Below are 17,906 nucleotides of genomic sequence, written 5' to 3' on the forward strand. Positions count from 1 at the left end.
GCCTTTCGAAGCCCTTTTATTTGCTGAAAGCCCCTAAGCTCTTCCCCCTCCCTCCCTCTATCCCCAGGCGCTGACGGTGGGCTGTGAGACGGCGGATATGACTCTGAGGAGGAACGGCCTGGGACAGCTGGGGTTCCACGTCAGTCTGGACGGCACTGTGGCTGAGGTATTTTCCCCATACTTTCTAAAACACGTTTTTCAGTAAACGCATGTAAAAATCCGACGTAAAATTGTATTGAAAGTACGATTATTTTAGGTGGAGGAGTACGGCTTCGCCTGGCAGGCAGGGCTGAGGCAGGGCAGCCGGCTGGTGGAGATCTGCAAGGTTGCCGCGGTAACCCTGACACACGAGCAGATGATCGACCTACTGAGGACGTCTGTCACCGTTAAAGTGGTGATCATACCGCCCTACGAGGAGGGAGGGCCCCGCAGGTCAGTGTGTGCGCGTTTGAGTGTGTGTATGTGAAAATGAATGCGCTTGTGTGTTTGCTGTCAAAGCATCATCCTGCCTCTAAGGATGTGTTGTAGAGAGAGAAGACGCACACACAGCAACACACACAGCTGAGAGATGCTGGCCAGACGTCTCTGTTCTGTGGAGAGTTGTGAGTGGGTGTGTGTGAAAGGGAGAGAGGCGAGAGGCACATGGTGTGGGCTTGGTGAAAGAGGAGAGGGAAAGAGAGAGACAGATAGAAAGAAGCAACAATAGAATGAATCGTGTCCTTTCAAGCTTTCTTATTCCCCGTCTCTCGTTCTGTCCGTCAAGGCCTGTGTTTTTCCCTCAGCCTCTCTCTCTCGCTATCTCCCCTTCACCCATCTCCGTTCCTCTCAACCTTTCATCTGAGTGTGGGCCTTGAGTACAGTGGGATAATGAGGCTCGATTAAATACTGTGGGTTTGAATGTTACTGAGATGAATACGCACTGACTACACACAGTGTGACTAGTCTCTACTCGATTTCTAGCCCAGCTTGGTGGTGTCCCAAATGGCACCCTTTTCCCTATTTAGTGTGCTGCTTTTGAACAGGGCCCTGGTGAAAAGTAGTGCACTATATAGGGGATAGGGTGCCATTTGGGGACGCAGTCGTCCCCCCCCCCGAGTGTGCTGCTCCGTAGTCGGTCACAAGTAGCAGGATGTCTGTTCTTGATTGAGTTGGGGGTTGCTAAATACAGTAATTGTGCTGCCGGGGTGTGATTGCACCGTGGTTGGATTTCTTTAATGTGTAAGGCAGTTTAATTGCATGACTTAAACCCCTTTGATACACACACACACATGCTTACTCCTCCACACACACTACATAATTAGTCTTGTATTTCACTCTTTCTGTTCCGCCCTCTCGATCACACTCGTTTGCTATAGTGAACCGGGACAACAGATTGCATGAGATTAAGGCCCTGAATCTGCAGAAAGAGGGCAAATAAATAAATAAAAAGAGGCGATAAATTTAAAATGCGTGCTCCATGCTAATGAAAAGGGTAGAAAAGGAGGGAGAGAGGTAGTGTGTGTACAGTAGGCTAGCCGGCATTGAATGGGAAGACGTGTCTGAACACCTCTCATGTGGGAGAAGCCAAGTGGGAGGGAGAGAAGGAACTGGCTTCACGTTCTCCTCTTTCTCTCCCCCTCCCTGTGTGTGAGAGAGAGAGAGAGCTCCCCAGCTGTCAGGCCGGCCATTGCGATGGAGCCGTCTCTGGAAGTGGGCACTGGTGTTCTCTATCTCTCGAAGGTTGGTACTCTGGTGTGTGTGCATCGCGCGTGTTCTTATCCAGTGTCTGTGTGTGTGTGGGGGTTGTTTTCGTGGCTTGACATAGGCAGTCGTATTCGTGCGTTTGTGTGGGATCTAGGTTTTTCCTTCCAAGGTTGGTTAGTACACTCACTGGTATATGTATGAGTGTGATAGTGAGACCATCATTCTACTCATGCAATGTCTCCTGGTATCTTTCATACCGACAGTGCATGTGATGTTGCGTGGTCCCCTCTGTGTGTGTGTGTGTGTGCTCTGTTTACCTTAGCCTGCAGTGGTGGTAGTAGTGGTGTGTTTGTTTGTTTGTTTTCTAAAGCAGTCTTGGGCTTAGTGTGGCCAGGCCAGTGTGATTGAGCTTAATCCAGGTCAAATAGTACGGGACAGATCACACAGACACACACTGGACAATCTGCTCCTGCCCAGCTCTCCTTTGATTCTTTGTTCCTCCACTCCTCTTCTTGTCCGTTACCTAGGCTATATTCAGATTTTCTGTCACTTTCTCCACTTCTCATCTCTTTTCCTTGTCCTCTAACTTATTCATTTTTCATTTTCTTCCCTTTTACCCCCCCACCCTTTCTTTCTCCTCTCTTCTGTCTCCTCGTCTCTATCTTCTCTCTTCCTTTCACTAGTCTGTCCCTCTCCTCCTCTCTCCTCGTCTCTATCTTCTCTCTTCCTTTCACTAGTCTGTCCCTCTCCTCCTCTCTCCTCGTCTCTATCTTCTCTCTTCCTTTCACTAGTCTGTCCCTCTCCTCCTCTCTCCTCTCCTCGATCTTCCCTCTCTTCCTTTCACTAGTCTGTCCCTCTCCTCCTCTCTCCTCTCCTCTCCTCTCTTCCTTTCACTAGTCTGTCCCTCTCCTCCTCTCTCCTCTCCTGATCTTCCCTCTCTTCCTTTCACTAGTCTGTCCCTCTCCTCCTCTCTCCTCTCCTCGATCTTCCCTCTCTTCCTTTCACTAGTCTGTCCCTCTCCTCCTCTCTCCCTCTCTTCCTTTCACTAGTCTGTCCCTCTCTTCCTCTCTCCTCTCCTCGTCTCTCTCCTCTCCTCGTCTCTCTCCTCTCCTCGTCTCTATCTTCCCTCTCTTCCTTTCACTAGTCTGTCCCTCTCCTCCTCTCTCCTCTCCCGCCGTGTGGCGGGGATGTACATGGTCTGGTGTCTGAGGCAGCCTTTGCTGTGGCGCTGCGTGGTGCCTCTTCAACCTCCAATAATAGACTTTACCATGAAATAGTGATGAAGGACGAAAGATGCATGTGCCGTTTCTGCTCAAGGCTTCAGTGAGGATGTTGAGAGGGTGAGTCTGTCGCGCAGGTGCCCTGCTTAAAAAAGGGATCTATTGCTATTGACCCCCCCACTGAAACTGATGTTGGTCATTATTGTCTCATTATTGCGTCATTGTGTTCCTTTTGGGTTTGCTTGAGGTTTTCAATGTGCACCTCATTGTATGTGGTAGTGCAGTGACTACTCTAAAGGTCCAGGTCATGACTGTTATCGGGGGAAGTCGAAGAAAAGCCTGATATCTCCACGGGATCTCATGAAAGTATTTAACTAGAGCGGACTCGGCTTAGGCGGCCATTTCCACACGCCTTGCGTGTATAAAGTCAATGCAAGTTGACACATCTGGGCTCCGTACACGCGAATAAAGTGGTTGACGGAGACAATTGTTATGATATTAGGGGTTTATCTTATTGTGTTCCTGCCCAAATGAAAACTTCAGCGACAACTGGGTGACTAAAAAGGTCAGGGCTTGGATTCTATCTGTACGCGTGCTCATAGACACACTCATACACTTGACCCAGGCCTCACAGTAGGGGATAGATTCCCCCCCCACCCCTTTCACATCCTGAGGTATCAAGGGAGCTCATTAGTGCTTGTGTGTGAGCTGTTGGAGGGGGATGCTGAAGGGAATATGCTGAGGGAGAGTATGGAGGAGTTCACCTGCTCAGCTTAAGTTCAGCTTGAGTTCGACTGCAGCTCCTGTGAGCGAGGTGGACCTCTTATCTGAGTGCTGTAGTTGTGTGTGTGTGTGTGTGTGTGCGCGCACAAGTGCGTGCGTAGCCACTGCTATTTTGTAAGCAGCTATGACATCTTTCCAGTCGTTGTCTGGTGTTAGTGTGTCGTCTTGCAATCCAACTGCAGTAGTACTGACTCTCCATTCCCCCTCTCTGTCTATAGGGGCTGTACAGAGGAGTATGAGATGAAGACCATGGAGCAGAAGCCAGAGTCTGAGCCCGTGGCAGCAGGCTACCGGCCCTCCCCTCGCACCCCTGTCTTGCGCTGGGACAGCCCCGCCGGCCTGCACAGCGCCCCCACCCCTCAGCGTTGGACCCCTATGGGCCCCCCACCACCCCAACCCCGCTCACACAAAGCCATGGTCATGCCCATCCCATACAGGGAGGCCCAGCATCTCTCCAACAAGAGGTGAGACACTGGCGTGTGTTTGTGTGTGTGATTGTTTGCCTTGGGCTTAGACACTGGTGTGTAGTTGTCCTTGTTTGCTTCAGCTTCTTGAGTGGGTGATCCTCTGCTAATGACCTGCTGTCATTCTCATAAATGCTTCGACGATGAGGTTATTCTTATAGAAACGTAAAGCAGGACAAAACAGCATGATTTGGGCGGTTTATAGGAAATGTAACCCATACAATGGTCCTTTTTGGAGGGAGGATTGTTTATGTATTTTACATTTATCTAAAGGCATATTTGAAAAATTATTCATCAAAGATGGCATTTTTATGACATTTTGGGCTGCCCAGGCCTCTTAAGACTCCACAATGTTTTCATCTGTAGGTGCTACAAAGCAAAAATGTGTATTATGAAGCTTTACAGCTTGCTCTTTAATATGATTAGTATTTTAATTTCTACATTAAAAAAAATAGATATACAGTTGAGGTCAGAAGTTTACATACACCTTAGCCAAAAACTCAAAAAACTGTCTTTGGTCAGTTAGGATCACCACTTTATTTTAAGAATGTGAAAATGTCAGAATAATAGTAGAGAATTATTTATTTCAGCTTTTATTTCTTTCATCACATTCCCAGTGGGTCAGAAGTTTACATACACTCAATTAGTATTTGGTAGCATTGCCTTTTAAATTGTTTAACTTGGGTCAAACGTTTCAGGTAGCCTTCCTCAAGCTTCCCACAATAAATTGGGTGAATTTTGGCCTATTCCTCCTGACAGAACTGGTGTAACTGAGTCAGGTTTGTAGGCCTCCTTGCTCGTCGCACACTCTTTTTCAGTTCTGCCCACAAATTTTATATGGGATTGAGGTCAGGGCTTTGTGATGTCCTTCTCCAATACCTTGACTTTGTTTTCCTTAAGCCATTTTGCCACAACTTTGGAAGTATGCTTGGGGTCATTGTCCATTTGGAAGACCCATTTGCGACCAAGCTTTAACTTCCTCACTGATGTCTTGAGATGTTGCTTCAATATATCCACACATTTTTTCCCCCTCATGATGCCATCTATTTTGGAAAGTACACCAGGCCCTCCTGCAGCAAAGCACCCCACAACATGATGCTGCCTCCCCTGTGCCTTGCGGTTGGGATGGTGTTCTTCGGCTTGCAAACCTCCCCCTTTTTCCTCCAAACATATCGATGGTCATTATGGCCAAACAGTTCTATTTTTGTTTCATCAGACCAGAGGACTTTTCTCCAAAAAGTACGATCTTTGTCCCCATGTGCAGTAGTTGCAAACCATTGTCAGGCATTTTTATGGCGGTTTTGGAGCAGTGGCTTCTTCCTTGCTGAGTTGTCTTACAGGTTATATGACTCGTTTTACTGTGGATATAGATACTTTTGTGCCTGTTTCCTCCAGGATCTTCACAAGGTCCTTTGCTGTTGTTCTGGGATTGCTTTGCACTTTTCGCACCAAAGTACGTTCACCTCTAGGAGACAGAACGCGTCTCCTTCCTGAACGGCATGACGGCTGCGTGGTCCCATGGTGTTTATACTTGCGTACTATTGTTTGTACAGATGAACGTGGTACCTTCAGGTGTTTGGAAATTGCTCCCAAGGATGAACAAGTCTTGTGGTCTACATTTTCTTTTCTGAGGTCTTGGCAGATTTCTTTCACAGTAAAGTTCTGACCCACTGGAATTGTGATACAGTGAATTATAAGTGAAATAATCTGCCTGTAAACAATTGTTGGAAAAATGACTGGTGTCGTGAAGAAAGTAGATGTCCTAACCAACTTGCCAAAACTATACTTTGTTAACAAGAAATGTGTGGAGTGCTTGAAAAACATGTTTTAATGACTTTAACCTAAGTGTATGTAAACTTCCGACTTCAACTGTATATACAGTACCAGCCAGTTTGGACACAGCTAGTCATTCAAGGGTTTTTCTTTATTTTTACTATTTTCTACTTTGTAGAATAATTGTGAAGACATCAAAACTATGAAATAAACACATATGGAATCCTGTAGTAACCAAAAAAGTGTTTGAGATTCTTCAAAGTAGCCACCCTTTGCCTTGATGACAGCTTTGCACACTCTTGGCATTCTTTCAACCAGCTTCATGAGGTTGTCACCTGGAATGCATTTCAATTAACAGGTGTGCCTTGTTAATAGTTAATTTGTGGAATTTCCTTCTTAATGCATTTGAGCCAATCAGTTGTGTTGTGACAAGGTAAGGGTGGTATACAGATTTTAAAAAATGTATTTAAAAAAGACCAAGTCCGTATTATGGCAAGAACAACCCATTACTTTAGAGAACAACAAGAACAGCCCATTACATTCTACCATTACTTTAAGACGTGAAGTTGAGTCAATCTGGAAAATGTCAAGAACCTCACATTTTTTCAAGTGCAGTCACAAAAACCATCATGCGCTATGATGAATCTGGCTCTAATGAGGACCGCCACAGGAAAGGAAGATCCAGAGCTACCTCTGCTGCAGAGGATAAGTTCATTAGTTACCAGCCTCAGAAATTGCAGCCCAAATAAATGCTTCACAGAGTTCAAGTAACAGACACATCTCAACATCAACTGTTCAAAGGAGACTGCGTGAACCAGGCCTTCATGGTCGAATTGCTGGAAAGAAACCACTAAAGGACACCAATAAGAAGAGACTTCCTTGGGCCAAGAAACACGAGCAATGGACATTAGACCGGTGGAATATGTCCTTTGGTCTGGAGTCCAAATTGGAGACTTTTGGTTCCAACCGCTGTGTCTTGGTGAGACGCGGTGTGGGTGAATGGATGATCTCCGCATGTGTATTTCCCACCGTAAAGCATGGAGGAGGAGGTGTTAAGGTGTGGGGGTGCTTTGCTGGTGACACTGTCTGTGATTTATTTAGAAATCAAGGCACACTTAACCAGCATGGCTACCATAGCATTCTGCAGCAATACACCATTCCATCTGGTTTGAGCTTAGTGGGACTATCATTTGTTTTCCTACAAAACATTGACCCAACACACCTCCAGGTTGTCTAAGAGCTATTTTACCAAGAAGGAGAGTGATGTAGTGCTGCATCAGGTGACCTGGCCTCCACAATCGCCTGGCCTCAACAAAATTGAGATGGTTGAGTCGAACCACAGAGTGAAGGAAAAGCAGCCAACAAGTGCTCAGCATATGTGGGAACTCCTTCAAGACTGTTGGAAAAGCATTCCAGGTGAAGCTGGTTGAGAGAATGCCAAGAGTGTGCAAAGGGTGGCTATTTGAAGAATCCCAACGATTAAATGTGTTTTGATGTAACAATTGTTTGGTTACTGCATGATTCCATATGTGTTATTTCATAGTTTTGATGTCTTCGCTATTATTCTACAAAGAAAAACCCTTGACTGAGTAGGTGTTCTAAAACGTTTGACCGGTAGTGTATATACACAAATATTTTGTGGATTTGGCAAATGTTTCAATATGCTGTTGAACATGATATACTCTACGGGCATGCCAAAGTTTCAGAGTGGGATCTCTGCTAGTTTGAAAGTTTTGGCCTGTTTTATAGAGAAATTGGCATAGAAGGCAATGTAACCAATAACAGCCCTTTTACTTGTGTCATTACACATCCTGCAAATCACCAGCAGAGGGCGACCATTTTGAATCCATTTTCACGTTCGCTGTGTTGCTAATGCTTACAAATAGGATCTTAACTCTGAAAGTAACAGAGATCCCAGTCTGGAACATTGATATGCCCATAAACCAGGGCTCTAAAGTGAGAACAGTTTGTTGTGTGACTGGGAGTTTTATTTTGGGAGCACTGTGGAACTATGTTAAAAAAAATCTCCCAGATAATAATTGTTGTAATGATAAGGCTTCGAAGTATCGTTGTTTCCAAGTTCCCTAGAGAAACCATCGAGTGCCGATTTGTTAGTGTCATGGTTGCGCCATTACTACAGCGAAAACAGCTTGCCTCGACTAGCCCAACCAGGTCAAGAGCTCTTACCCAAATTACCGTCACAGCATTTTTATCTTCCAATAGAGGATCGCCGCATTTTACATTCATAAAGTGCGTCTTGGGCCATTGACATTCTTAAACTATCCCCAATTCAATGGAATTGCAACCCTCTGCATGCACAGTGCATTCTTCCATCACATGTACAGCTGATTCTCAAGATTTTTCACACTAATGAGATAATATTGAGCCCACACTACTACACTGTCTGAGCCAAGGACTACATGCTTTCTGGTAAGTTTTGATTACAATACTGGGTGGGGTGAATATATTTTATGACATACATGATTTGTTGTTAACTAGTAAATAGTAGCCTACAGCAAAGTGTGTTTAAATAATTTCTAACTTAACAATTTCTGCAAGTTTTGCTACCATGTTGGGTTTAGCTTGCTTGAGCCTGCTAACTAAAGAGTGTTAATTCACTTGTTTCCATAAACATTTATCTTACAAAGGAGTTGTTTAATCTAACTGCTTAACTATTTATCTGTACATGGAATTGTATTTTTAATTTTTGTACTAATTTGTTTTCAATCTTTACAGGAAAATGCCACGGGCACTATCTGATGTGTGGAGACATTGCACTGCAGCTAATGTAGAAGGAAAATCTGCAAATACTGTGTATTTGTGTAGAATATGTGAAGAATGCAACAAAGATGCAGAATCATCTGGCCAAGTGCATAAAGATCCCTCAGCGCTCACAACAAGCAAACTCTGACAAAAGTCCCTCTACTTCTATTTGAGGTGAAAAGGATGAATCAGACACCTTATCAATAGCAACAGCTCATGGTCCTCCTGGAATCAGAAGGTTTTTTTGACTCAATGGAGGAACGAGAGAGAAATGCTGATGAATGTCTTGCTCGAGATGTGTATGCAACTGGTTCACCTCTAATGCTCACAGGCAATGTGTATTGGAAGAGATTTCTGAATGTTCTTCGCCCAGCATACACCCCTCCAACCAGACATGCTTTATCTACTCATTTGCTGGCTGCAGAGTTCAAGTGAAGGTCAAGCAAATCATTGAGAAAGCAGACTGTATTTCAGTCATCTCTGATGGGTGTTCGAATGTTTGTGGGCAAGGAATAATTAACTACATCATCTCCACCCCTCAACCAGTATTCTACAAGAGCACAGACACAAGAGACAACAGACACACCGGTCTCTACATTGCAGATGAGCTGAAGGCAGTCATCAATGACCTTGGACCACAGAAGGTATTTGCACTGGTGACAGACAATATTGCAAACATGAATGCTGCTTGGTCTACATCCATTGGCTGTGCTGCTCAAGCATTGAATCAGCTCCTCAAGGACATCATGGCACTGAAGACAATGGATACACTCTACAAGAGAGCCAAGGAAATGGTTAGGTATGTGAAGGGTCATCAAGTTATAGCAGCAATCTACCTCACCAAGCAAAGTGAGAAGAATAAGAGCACCGCATTGAAGCTGCCCAGCAACACCCGTTGGGGTGGTGTCATCATGTTTGACAGTCTTCTGGAGGGGAAGGAGTCTCTCCAAGAAATGGCCATATCACAGTCTGCCGATATGGACAGCCCCATCAAGAGGATCCTCCTGGATGATGTATTTTGGGAGAGACTGGTAAGCAGCCTGAAACTCCTGAAACCTATAGCAGTAGCCATTGCACGAATTGAAGGAGACAATGCCATCCTGTCTGATGTTCAGACTCTGCTTTCAGATGTAAGAGAATAAATCCGTACTGCCACGCCCACTTCACTGTTGCTCCAAACAGAGGAAACTGCAGTTCTGAAATACATCAAAAACCGTGAAGACTTCTGCCTGAAGCCCCATACACGCCGCAGCGTACATTTTGGACCCCAAGTATGCTTTTGGACCCCAAGAGCATCCTGTCTGGTGCAGAGATCAACAAGGCCTATGGTGTCATCACTACCGTGTCTCGCCACCTTGGCCTGGATGAGGGCAAGGTTCTTGGCAGTCTGGCGAAGTACACTTCCAAGCTTTGGGATGGAGATGCAATATGGCAGTCATGCCAACATATCTCATCAGCCATCTGGTGGAAGGGACTTTGTGGATCTGAGGCGCTTTCCCCTGTTGCCTCCATCACCCTCCAAATCCCACCAACATCAGCTGCCTCAGAGCGCAACTGGTCCTTGTTTGGGAACACACAGACCAAAGCACGCAACAGGCTGACCAATACAAGGGTTGAAAAATTGGTGGCCATCCCCAGTCAAATTTTAGTTTTTTTGAGCCTGACAACGGGTCATCCTCAACAAGGTTGGAAAGTGACAGTGAAGATAAGCCCTCAGTCTGATGTTCAAGAGGTGGACATTGAGGACGTCCAGGGAGAAGACATGGAAGCCTGAGAGGAAGACAACCAAAGCTTTAGTTTCTAGACTATCATTTTACAGATGTATGTTGATAACATTTTTGGGAGATTCGATGGATCATTGGGGATCATTCCCTTTTTGTTGTTCAGTGAAATCACCCCCATTTAATTAAAGTTCAATTCGTAACTAAATAGTTTTTTACATTTCTTTTGGAAGGATTTAATCATTTGCAATTATGTCTAACTTACGATAAGGTAAAATGTTTCTGTCTCCATATGATATGGTAAATATATCCAATTCAAAAAACATCGACATTTAAGTGGTATTAATATTAATTTGCATATATTCCCGTTAATTCCCACGGAAAGTTTCCACCTCTGAATATACCCCAAAATGTGCAACCCTACTTGTGATTAATCTTTGCTGTCCCGCTGTGCTCCCTGCAGGCCGGTGAGCTTTCCTGAGAACCACTACAGCCTGTCCCCAGCGGGGGGCGACAGAGTGCTGCCCTACAGGAACCCCTCAGCCAGCTTCTCCTCCCCCTCTGGCTTGGGGGGCATGGCGGCCCTGGGGGGACCCATACTCAGCGGGCCCTTCGTACGCTACAAACACTCACCTGACAGGTCAGTCAGCGGAAGTGTTAGTGTCTTTGTGTGGTGAGGTGTGTTAGTGTCTTTGTGTGGTGAGGTGGGTCAGTGTCTTTGTGTGGCGAGGTGGGTCGGTGTCTTTGTGTGGCGAGGTGGGTTGGTGTCTTTGTGTGGCGAGGTGGGTTAGTGTCTTTGTGTGGCGAGGTGGGTTAGTGTCTTTGTGTGGCGAGGTGGGTTGGTGTCTTTGTGTGGCGAGGTGGGTTGGTGTCTTTGTGTGGTGGGTGTATCTCTGTTTGTATACATTGACGTATCATTGAGGTTTTAATTTGTTTGTATTGGAGGAGAATGTCACTCCTTCCTGTTCCCTGGCATTTCCTTTGTATGATACTTGACAGGCTTTTTGCGCTTGTTGCTTGGATTGGTAGCTAACTTGCTGCAGACCTGTGACTGATTTAGTTTAATGCTTTGAGAAGCTGACTGTCGATTTGTAAGTAATTGAGACATTTATGAACACACTTGGATTATGACTTGATATTGTGTGGTTTTGTGTGTGTGGTGATTTAGTTCCTCTGGTTTGGTAGGATGTAACATGTTTGAAATAAGCTCCACCGGGGAGCATAGCAACAACAGAAACTGTGAAATGTTCTTAAACGTATTTGTGTGTGTGTGTTAGGGCTGTCCCGACAAAAAAAACATTTGTCAACAGAGAGTCATCTGTTCTTTTGACCAATCGATGGGTTAAACATTTTAAAGGTGTAATTTCCCGTATATAGACACCCTGTGCGTTTGAATAAAATATTTGCACTGAGCTTGTCTGATGCTTTAAGCACACTGGTTGATTAAGTAATCACGACAGACAAATGACTCGAGGGAGCACGATGGCCATGCTGTGTAAAAAAAAAAAAAGAAGTTTTTTTTAATGATAGCGATTGCCTGTGTTGACGGGTGCACGTTGTCTCTCTCTCCTCCCTGATGCAGCGAAAACGCACCACAGCTCAGCAAGTGTTTATTGCGCTGTCCATGCTGGAGCTGCAACATCATGTCAGCCATTTAGTTTCTTACAGTGTAAAAGACACAAAATAAATGCAAAGTAATACCAGTGTCTGTTCTGAGTTTTTTTTAAGCCTTTATTACAGTGTAGGTAAGATTAAAATCAGACAAATTTGTGAAATTGCTTCATCCAACATTTTGCAGTTGTGTGGGGCTTGGTGCTCATGGAATCAGTTAGCTACTTAACAAACAGGCAATAGAAGCAGGACCGGTCTTATTTCTGTAGATGTATACTGTGCCTTCGGAAAGTATTCAGACCCCTTGACTGTTTCCACATTTTTCTACATTACAGCCTTATATTAAAATGGAATAAATAAATAAATCCTCAATCTACACACAATACCCCATAATGACAAAGCGAAAACAAGTTTTTTTATACATTTTTGCAAATTTATAAAAATTAAGAAACATACCTTATTTGCATAAGTATTTAGACCCTTTGCTATGAGACACGAAATTGAGTTCAGGTGCATACTGTTTCCATTGATCATCCTTGAGATGTTTCTACAACTTGATTGGAGTCCAACTGTAAATTCTATAGATTGGACATGAATTGGAAAGGCACCCACCTGTCTATATAATGTCCCACAGTTGACAGTGCATGCCGGAGAAAAAACCAAGCCATGACATCCAAGGAATTGTGCGTAGAGCTCCGAGACAGGATCGTGTCAAGGCACAGATCTGGGGAAGGGTACCAAAAAATGTCTACAGCATTGAAGGTCCCTAAGAACACAGTGGCCTCCATCATTCTTAAATTGAAGAAGTTTGGAACCACCAAGACTTTTCTTAGAGCTGGCCACCCGTCCAAACTGAGCAATTGGGGGAAAAGGGTCTTCGTCAGGGAGGTGACCCAAGAACCCGATGGTCATTCTGACATGGCTCCAGAGTTCCTCTGTGAAGATGAGAACCTTCCAGAAGGACAACCATCTCTACAGCACCCCACCAATCTGGCCTTTATGGACAGACAGAAGCCAGACCTCATTAAAAGGCACATGACCTCCCGCTTGGAGTTTGCCAAAAGGCACCTAAAGACTCTCAGGCCGTGAGAAACAAGATTCTCTGGTCTGATGAAACCAAGATTCAACTCTTTGGCCTGAATGTCAAGCGTCATATCTGGAGGAAACCTGGCACCATCCCTACAGTGAAGCATGGTGGTAGCAGCATCACCAGGGACTGGGAGACTAGTCAGGATCGAGGCAAAATGAACGGAGCAAAGTACAGCGAGATCCTTGACGAAAACCTGCTCCAGAGTGCTCAGGACCTCAGACTGCAGCAAGGTTCACCTTCCAACAGGACAACAACCCTAAGCACAGAGCCAAGACAACGCAGGAGTGGCTTCGGGACAAGTCTCTGAATGTCCTTGAGTGGCCCAGCCAGAACCCGGACTTGATCCCGATCGAACACCTCTGGAGAGACCTGAAAATAGCTGTTCAGCAACGCTCCCCATCCAACCTGACAGAGCATGACAAGAGCTGCACAGAAGGATGGGAGAAACTCCCCAAATATAGGTGTGCCAAGCTTGTATTGTCATACCCAAGAAGACCCAAGGCTGTAATTGCTGCCTAAGGTGCTTCAACAAAGTCCTGAGTAAAGGGTCTGAATTCTTATGTAAATGTGATATTTCCATTTTAAATTTTTTTTATACATTTGCCCCAAAAATCTAAACCTGTTTTTACCTTGTCATTCCAGGGTATTGTGTGGATTGATGAGGGGGGGGGGAAAACAATTTATTTAATTTAAGAATAAGGCTGTAAAATAACAATGTGGAAAATGTCAAGTGGTCTGAATACTTATCGAATGCACTGTATGTATCATTTATAAAGCCAGCCACATTTAACAGTGAGGCTATTGATTATAGACCGAATTAAGTTGGTTTCCTCTCTCCTCAATTTTCTTAGACAATAAAGGCAAGGGCTTTTTTCGTCCACATGTATGTTCATCCTAGTCTGTGTGTAACCTTGCGTGCGGGTGCGTGAGTTAGGCCTGGGCGGTTTGGCCAAAATATCATATCCCAATATTTTTACATTTTTGGACCAGACTTGGGCAGTATACCGTATATACAGGTGTGTTTTGAAGTACAGAGGGGGATTTTCTATTTTCATTTTATTCAACAACAGAAAATGTAATTGAGCCATTCATATGGTAACTTTGTTTACAAAGAGCATGTGGAGAAAACGTGTCGATAAACTGTTGAAAAGCACAAGAGAAGTGAACAAATTATATTTAAAATTAACTACAAATGTTTGCCAGACAAATATCTTATAAGTTAACTATTTAAGATGTGCCAAATATATTGTCTCCAGCTATGGATTTGGTTAGCTTACTTGCTAGCTATAACCTTAGGTGGATGGCTTGCAATATCAAGCTTCTTGGTTACAGCAAAGACGATCAATCCCCTTTTGGATCAAGTGGGAGTAGCCTTTTGAGATAGTTCTATAACTTCCATGACCTTGGTTGTCTGTCCTTGCTTATGCCTGGTTTGTATTTAGCTAGCGTCCACTATGGGAATTCGCTAGGACTCTGTTAACCTTTTTTTAACATAAAAACATTATTTGCAGGAGGAGAGGGAGAAATGACTCAAGTAGAAAACAGAGTAAACTATAAAACCAGAAACCCGCTGGAGTGGCGTCTTCCATTTAACAAACCAAACATTGAAATAACTCTGTAAAAGGCTAAGTAAAAACCCAAACCAGCCCGTGCATCAATAACGGTGTATAGTAAAATATTGTGTGTGTAAAATTTCTGTTCCTCTTATCTGTGTAGGTACGGTTCAGCCCAGCGTCCCCTGCTGGCCTACGAACCTCATCTCAATCTGGACATCACCTCTAGTGGAGAGTCCTCCTCGGGCTTCACAAGCCAGGAAAGCACTATGGAGCGCTGCAAGACAGGTACACAAACACACACATGTATGTAGACAAACATACAGGACACACACACATACACTGCTCAAAAAAATAAAGGGAACACTAAAATAACACATCCTAGATCTGAATGAATGAAATATTCTTATTAAATACTTTTTTCTTTACATAGTTGAATGTGCTGACAACAAAATCACACAAAAAATATCAATGGAAATCAAATCAAATTTATCAACCCATGGAGGTCTGGATTTGGAGTGATACTCAAAATTAAAGTGGAAAACCACACTACAGGCTGATCCAACTTTGATGTAATGTCCTTAAAACAAGTCAAAATGAGGCTCAGTAGTGTGTGTGGCCTCCACGTGCCTGTATGACCTCCCTACAATGCCTGGGCATGCTCCTGATGAGGTGGCGGATGGTCTCCTGACCGTTTGAGCAGACACATGCACATTTGTGGCCTGCTGGAGGTCATTTTGCAGGGCTCTGGCAGTGCTCCTCCTGCTCCTCCTTGCACAAAAGCGGAGGTAGCAGTCCTGCTGCTGGGTTGTTGCCTTCCTCCACGTCTCCTGATGTACTGGCCTGTCTCCTGGTAGCACCTCCATGCTCTGGACACGCTGACAGACACAGCAAACCTTTCCAAAGCTCACATTGATGTGCCATCCTGGATGAGCTGCACTACCTGTGGGTTGTAGACTCCGTCTCATGCTACCACTAGAGTGAAGGCACCGCCAGCATTCAAAAGTGACCAAAACATCAGCCAGGAAGCATAGGAACTGAGAAGTGGTCTGTGGTTATCACCTGCAGAACCACTCCTTTATTGGGGGTGTCTTGCTAATTGCCTATCATTTCCACCTGTTGTCTATTCCATTTGCACAACAGCATGTGACATTTATTGTCAATCAGTGTTGCTTCCTAAGTGGACAGTTTGATTTCACAGAAGTGTGATTGACTTGGAGTTACATTGTGTTGTTTAAGTGTTCCCTTTATTTTAAAAAACGCCATTAAAAAAAGCCAGACTACAGTTTGCAACTGCACATGGGGACAAAGATCGTACTTTTTCGTACAAATGTCATCTGGTCTGATGAAACAAAAATAATTTGGCAATAATGACCATCGTTATGTTTGGAGGGAAAAGGTGGAGGCTTGTAAGCCGAAGAACACCATCCCAACTGTGAAGCACAGGGGTGGCAGCATTATGTTGTGGGGGTGCCTTGCTGCAGGAGGGCCTGGTGCACTTCACAAAATAGATGGCATCATGAGGCAGGAAAATTACGTGGATATATTGAAGCAACATCTCGAGATCAATCAGGAAGATGAAGCTTGGTTGCCAATGGGTCTTCCAAATGGACAGTGACCCCAAGCATACTTCCAAAGTTGTGGCAAAATGGCTTAAGGACAACACAAAGCCCTCACCTCAATCCTAAAGAAGATTTGTGGGCAGAACTGAAAAAGCGTGTGCGAGCAAACGAGGCTTACAAACCTGACACAGTTACACCAGCTCTGTCAGGAGGAATGGGCCACAATTCACCCAACTTATTGTGGGAAGCTTGTGGAAGGCTACCTGAAATGTTTGACCCAAGTTAAACAATTTAAAGGCAATGCTACCAAATACTCCTTGAGTGTATGTAAACTTCTGACCCACTGGGAATGTGATGAAATAAATAAAAGCTGAAATAAATCATTATCTCTACCATTATTCTGACATTTCACATTCTTAAAATAAAGTGGTGATCCTAACTGACCTAAAACGGGGAATATTTACTAGGATTAAAATGTCAGGAATTGTGAAAAAACTGAGTTTAAATGCATTTGGCTAAGGTGTATGTAAACTTCTGACTTAAACTGTACATATGCGTACACACAGAAATAAGAGTCCGGATTAAAGACAGTCATTTGGAGTGTCTCCAAATCGAACTGAGTTCTCCATCCATCACCAGAAAAGGGTCTTGAATTCTGACTACCTCAATACACTGTGTATTACCTGTGACCAGACACACAGTATATGGCCTACATACCACACCTGTCACTACATTAGGCCTGTGATGAGTAATGTGTAATGGTGTGTGTGTTTGTGTGTGTGTGTTTTTCTGCCCAGAGCCCCTATGGCATGTCCCAGCTTCATCATCTCGGGGGCCAGGAAGAGGGGGGCAGAGGAAACCCACCCGACAGGACGTCCCAGGGAAAGACTCCCCCAACAGACACTCAAAGGTCAGATATAACTGTCATCTTTTATTTAGAGAGATTTTCTGCCTGTTGCTTTTCTGTGTATCTACCGTCTCTTTCTCTCTCACCTCATCCCACTCTCTGTAGGGTGAGACCCAGTACTCCAGCCACTCCAGCAGTAACACTCTCTCCAGTAACGCGTCCAGCAGCCACAGTGACGAGCGCTGGTTCGACGGGGCCGGGGGGGAGAGAGGAGGCCCGGGGGGGTCCCGGGGTTACCTAGGCGACCTGGCCGAACCTGACCCCGACCCCCTCAGTAAGGGCGGGTCCAGTGACAGCGGCATCGACGCCCCCACCCTCTACAACACCAAGCCTGGCGCACGCCACGGAAACCAGTCCAGCCAATCACAGAAGCCCCTGCACTGTTCAGCAACCTATAATAGCGGGCTGCAGGAGCTCTCTGAGGCGAGGGGCAATGTCGTCGAGGGGCGGAGACTGCAGTCATCGCCTGTATTACCTGCCAATCAGAACAAAGGATACCGCACACGCACCTTCCCTCCTGGATCCAACGTGGAGAAGCCAGACTCATTAAAACCCAGGTAGGAGAGACACAAAAACACACACACTGCGCATAGCGCTTATACACTCAAACTCAGGTTGGCTTTTAGTAGTGGAAAGGGGAGGAGAAAGAACTGTATGCTTTGTCCACACATGCATCCCACCCCTCATGCTGAACATGCCAAAACACACAAGGGTTTAATCCCTATGGGGGGCATGTATGGGTCAGATGTATCACCCCTGCCCTACATATATGTGGA

General features: G+C 44.9%; 1 protein-coding gene across 4 annotated transcripts in view; it reads left to right on the forward strand.

The window, feature by feature from the left end:
- The window catches only part of LOC112244717 (signal-induced proliferation-associated 1-like protein 3), an 89,302-nt gene that overhangs the window by 65,675 nt on the left and 5,721 nt on the right, over positions 1–17,906 (forward strand). For all 4 annotated transcript variants that reach the window (XM_024412472.2, XM_024412473.2, XM_042295856.1 and 1 more), the window contains 7 exons: positions 68–166; positions 257–432; positions 3,905–4,150; positions 10,871–11,047; positions 14,825–14,949; positions 17,021–17,133; positions 17,236–17,687. In XM_024412472.2, the coding sequence (XP_024268240.1) occupies positions 68–166; positions 257–432; positions 3,905–4,150; positions 10,871–11,047; positions 14,825–14,949; positions 17,021–17,133; positions 17,236–17,687 (1,388 nt within the window). The remainder of the gene's footprint in view (positions 1–67; positions 167–256; positions 433–3,904; positions 4,151–10,870; positions 11,048–14,824; positions 14,950–17,020; positions 17,134–17,235; positions 17,688–17,906) is intronic.

The sequence above is a fragment of the Oncorhynchus tshawytscha genome, linkage group LG13 (genome assembly GCF_018296145.1).
Source record: "Oncorhynchus tshawytscha isolate Ot180627B linkage group LG13, Otsh_v2.0, whole genome shotgun sequence".
Classification (NCBI taxonomy): Eukaryota; Metazoa; Chordata; class Actinopteri; order Salmoniformes; family Salmonidae; genus Oncorhynchus; species Oncorhynchus tshawytscha.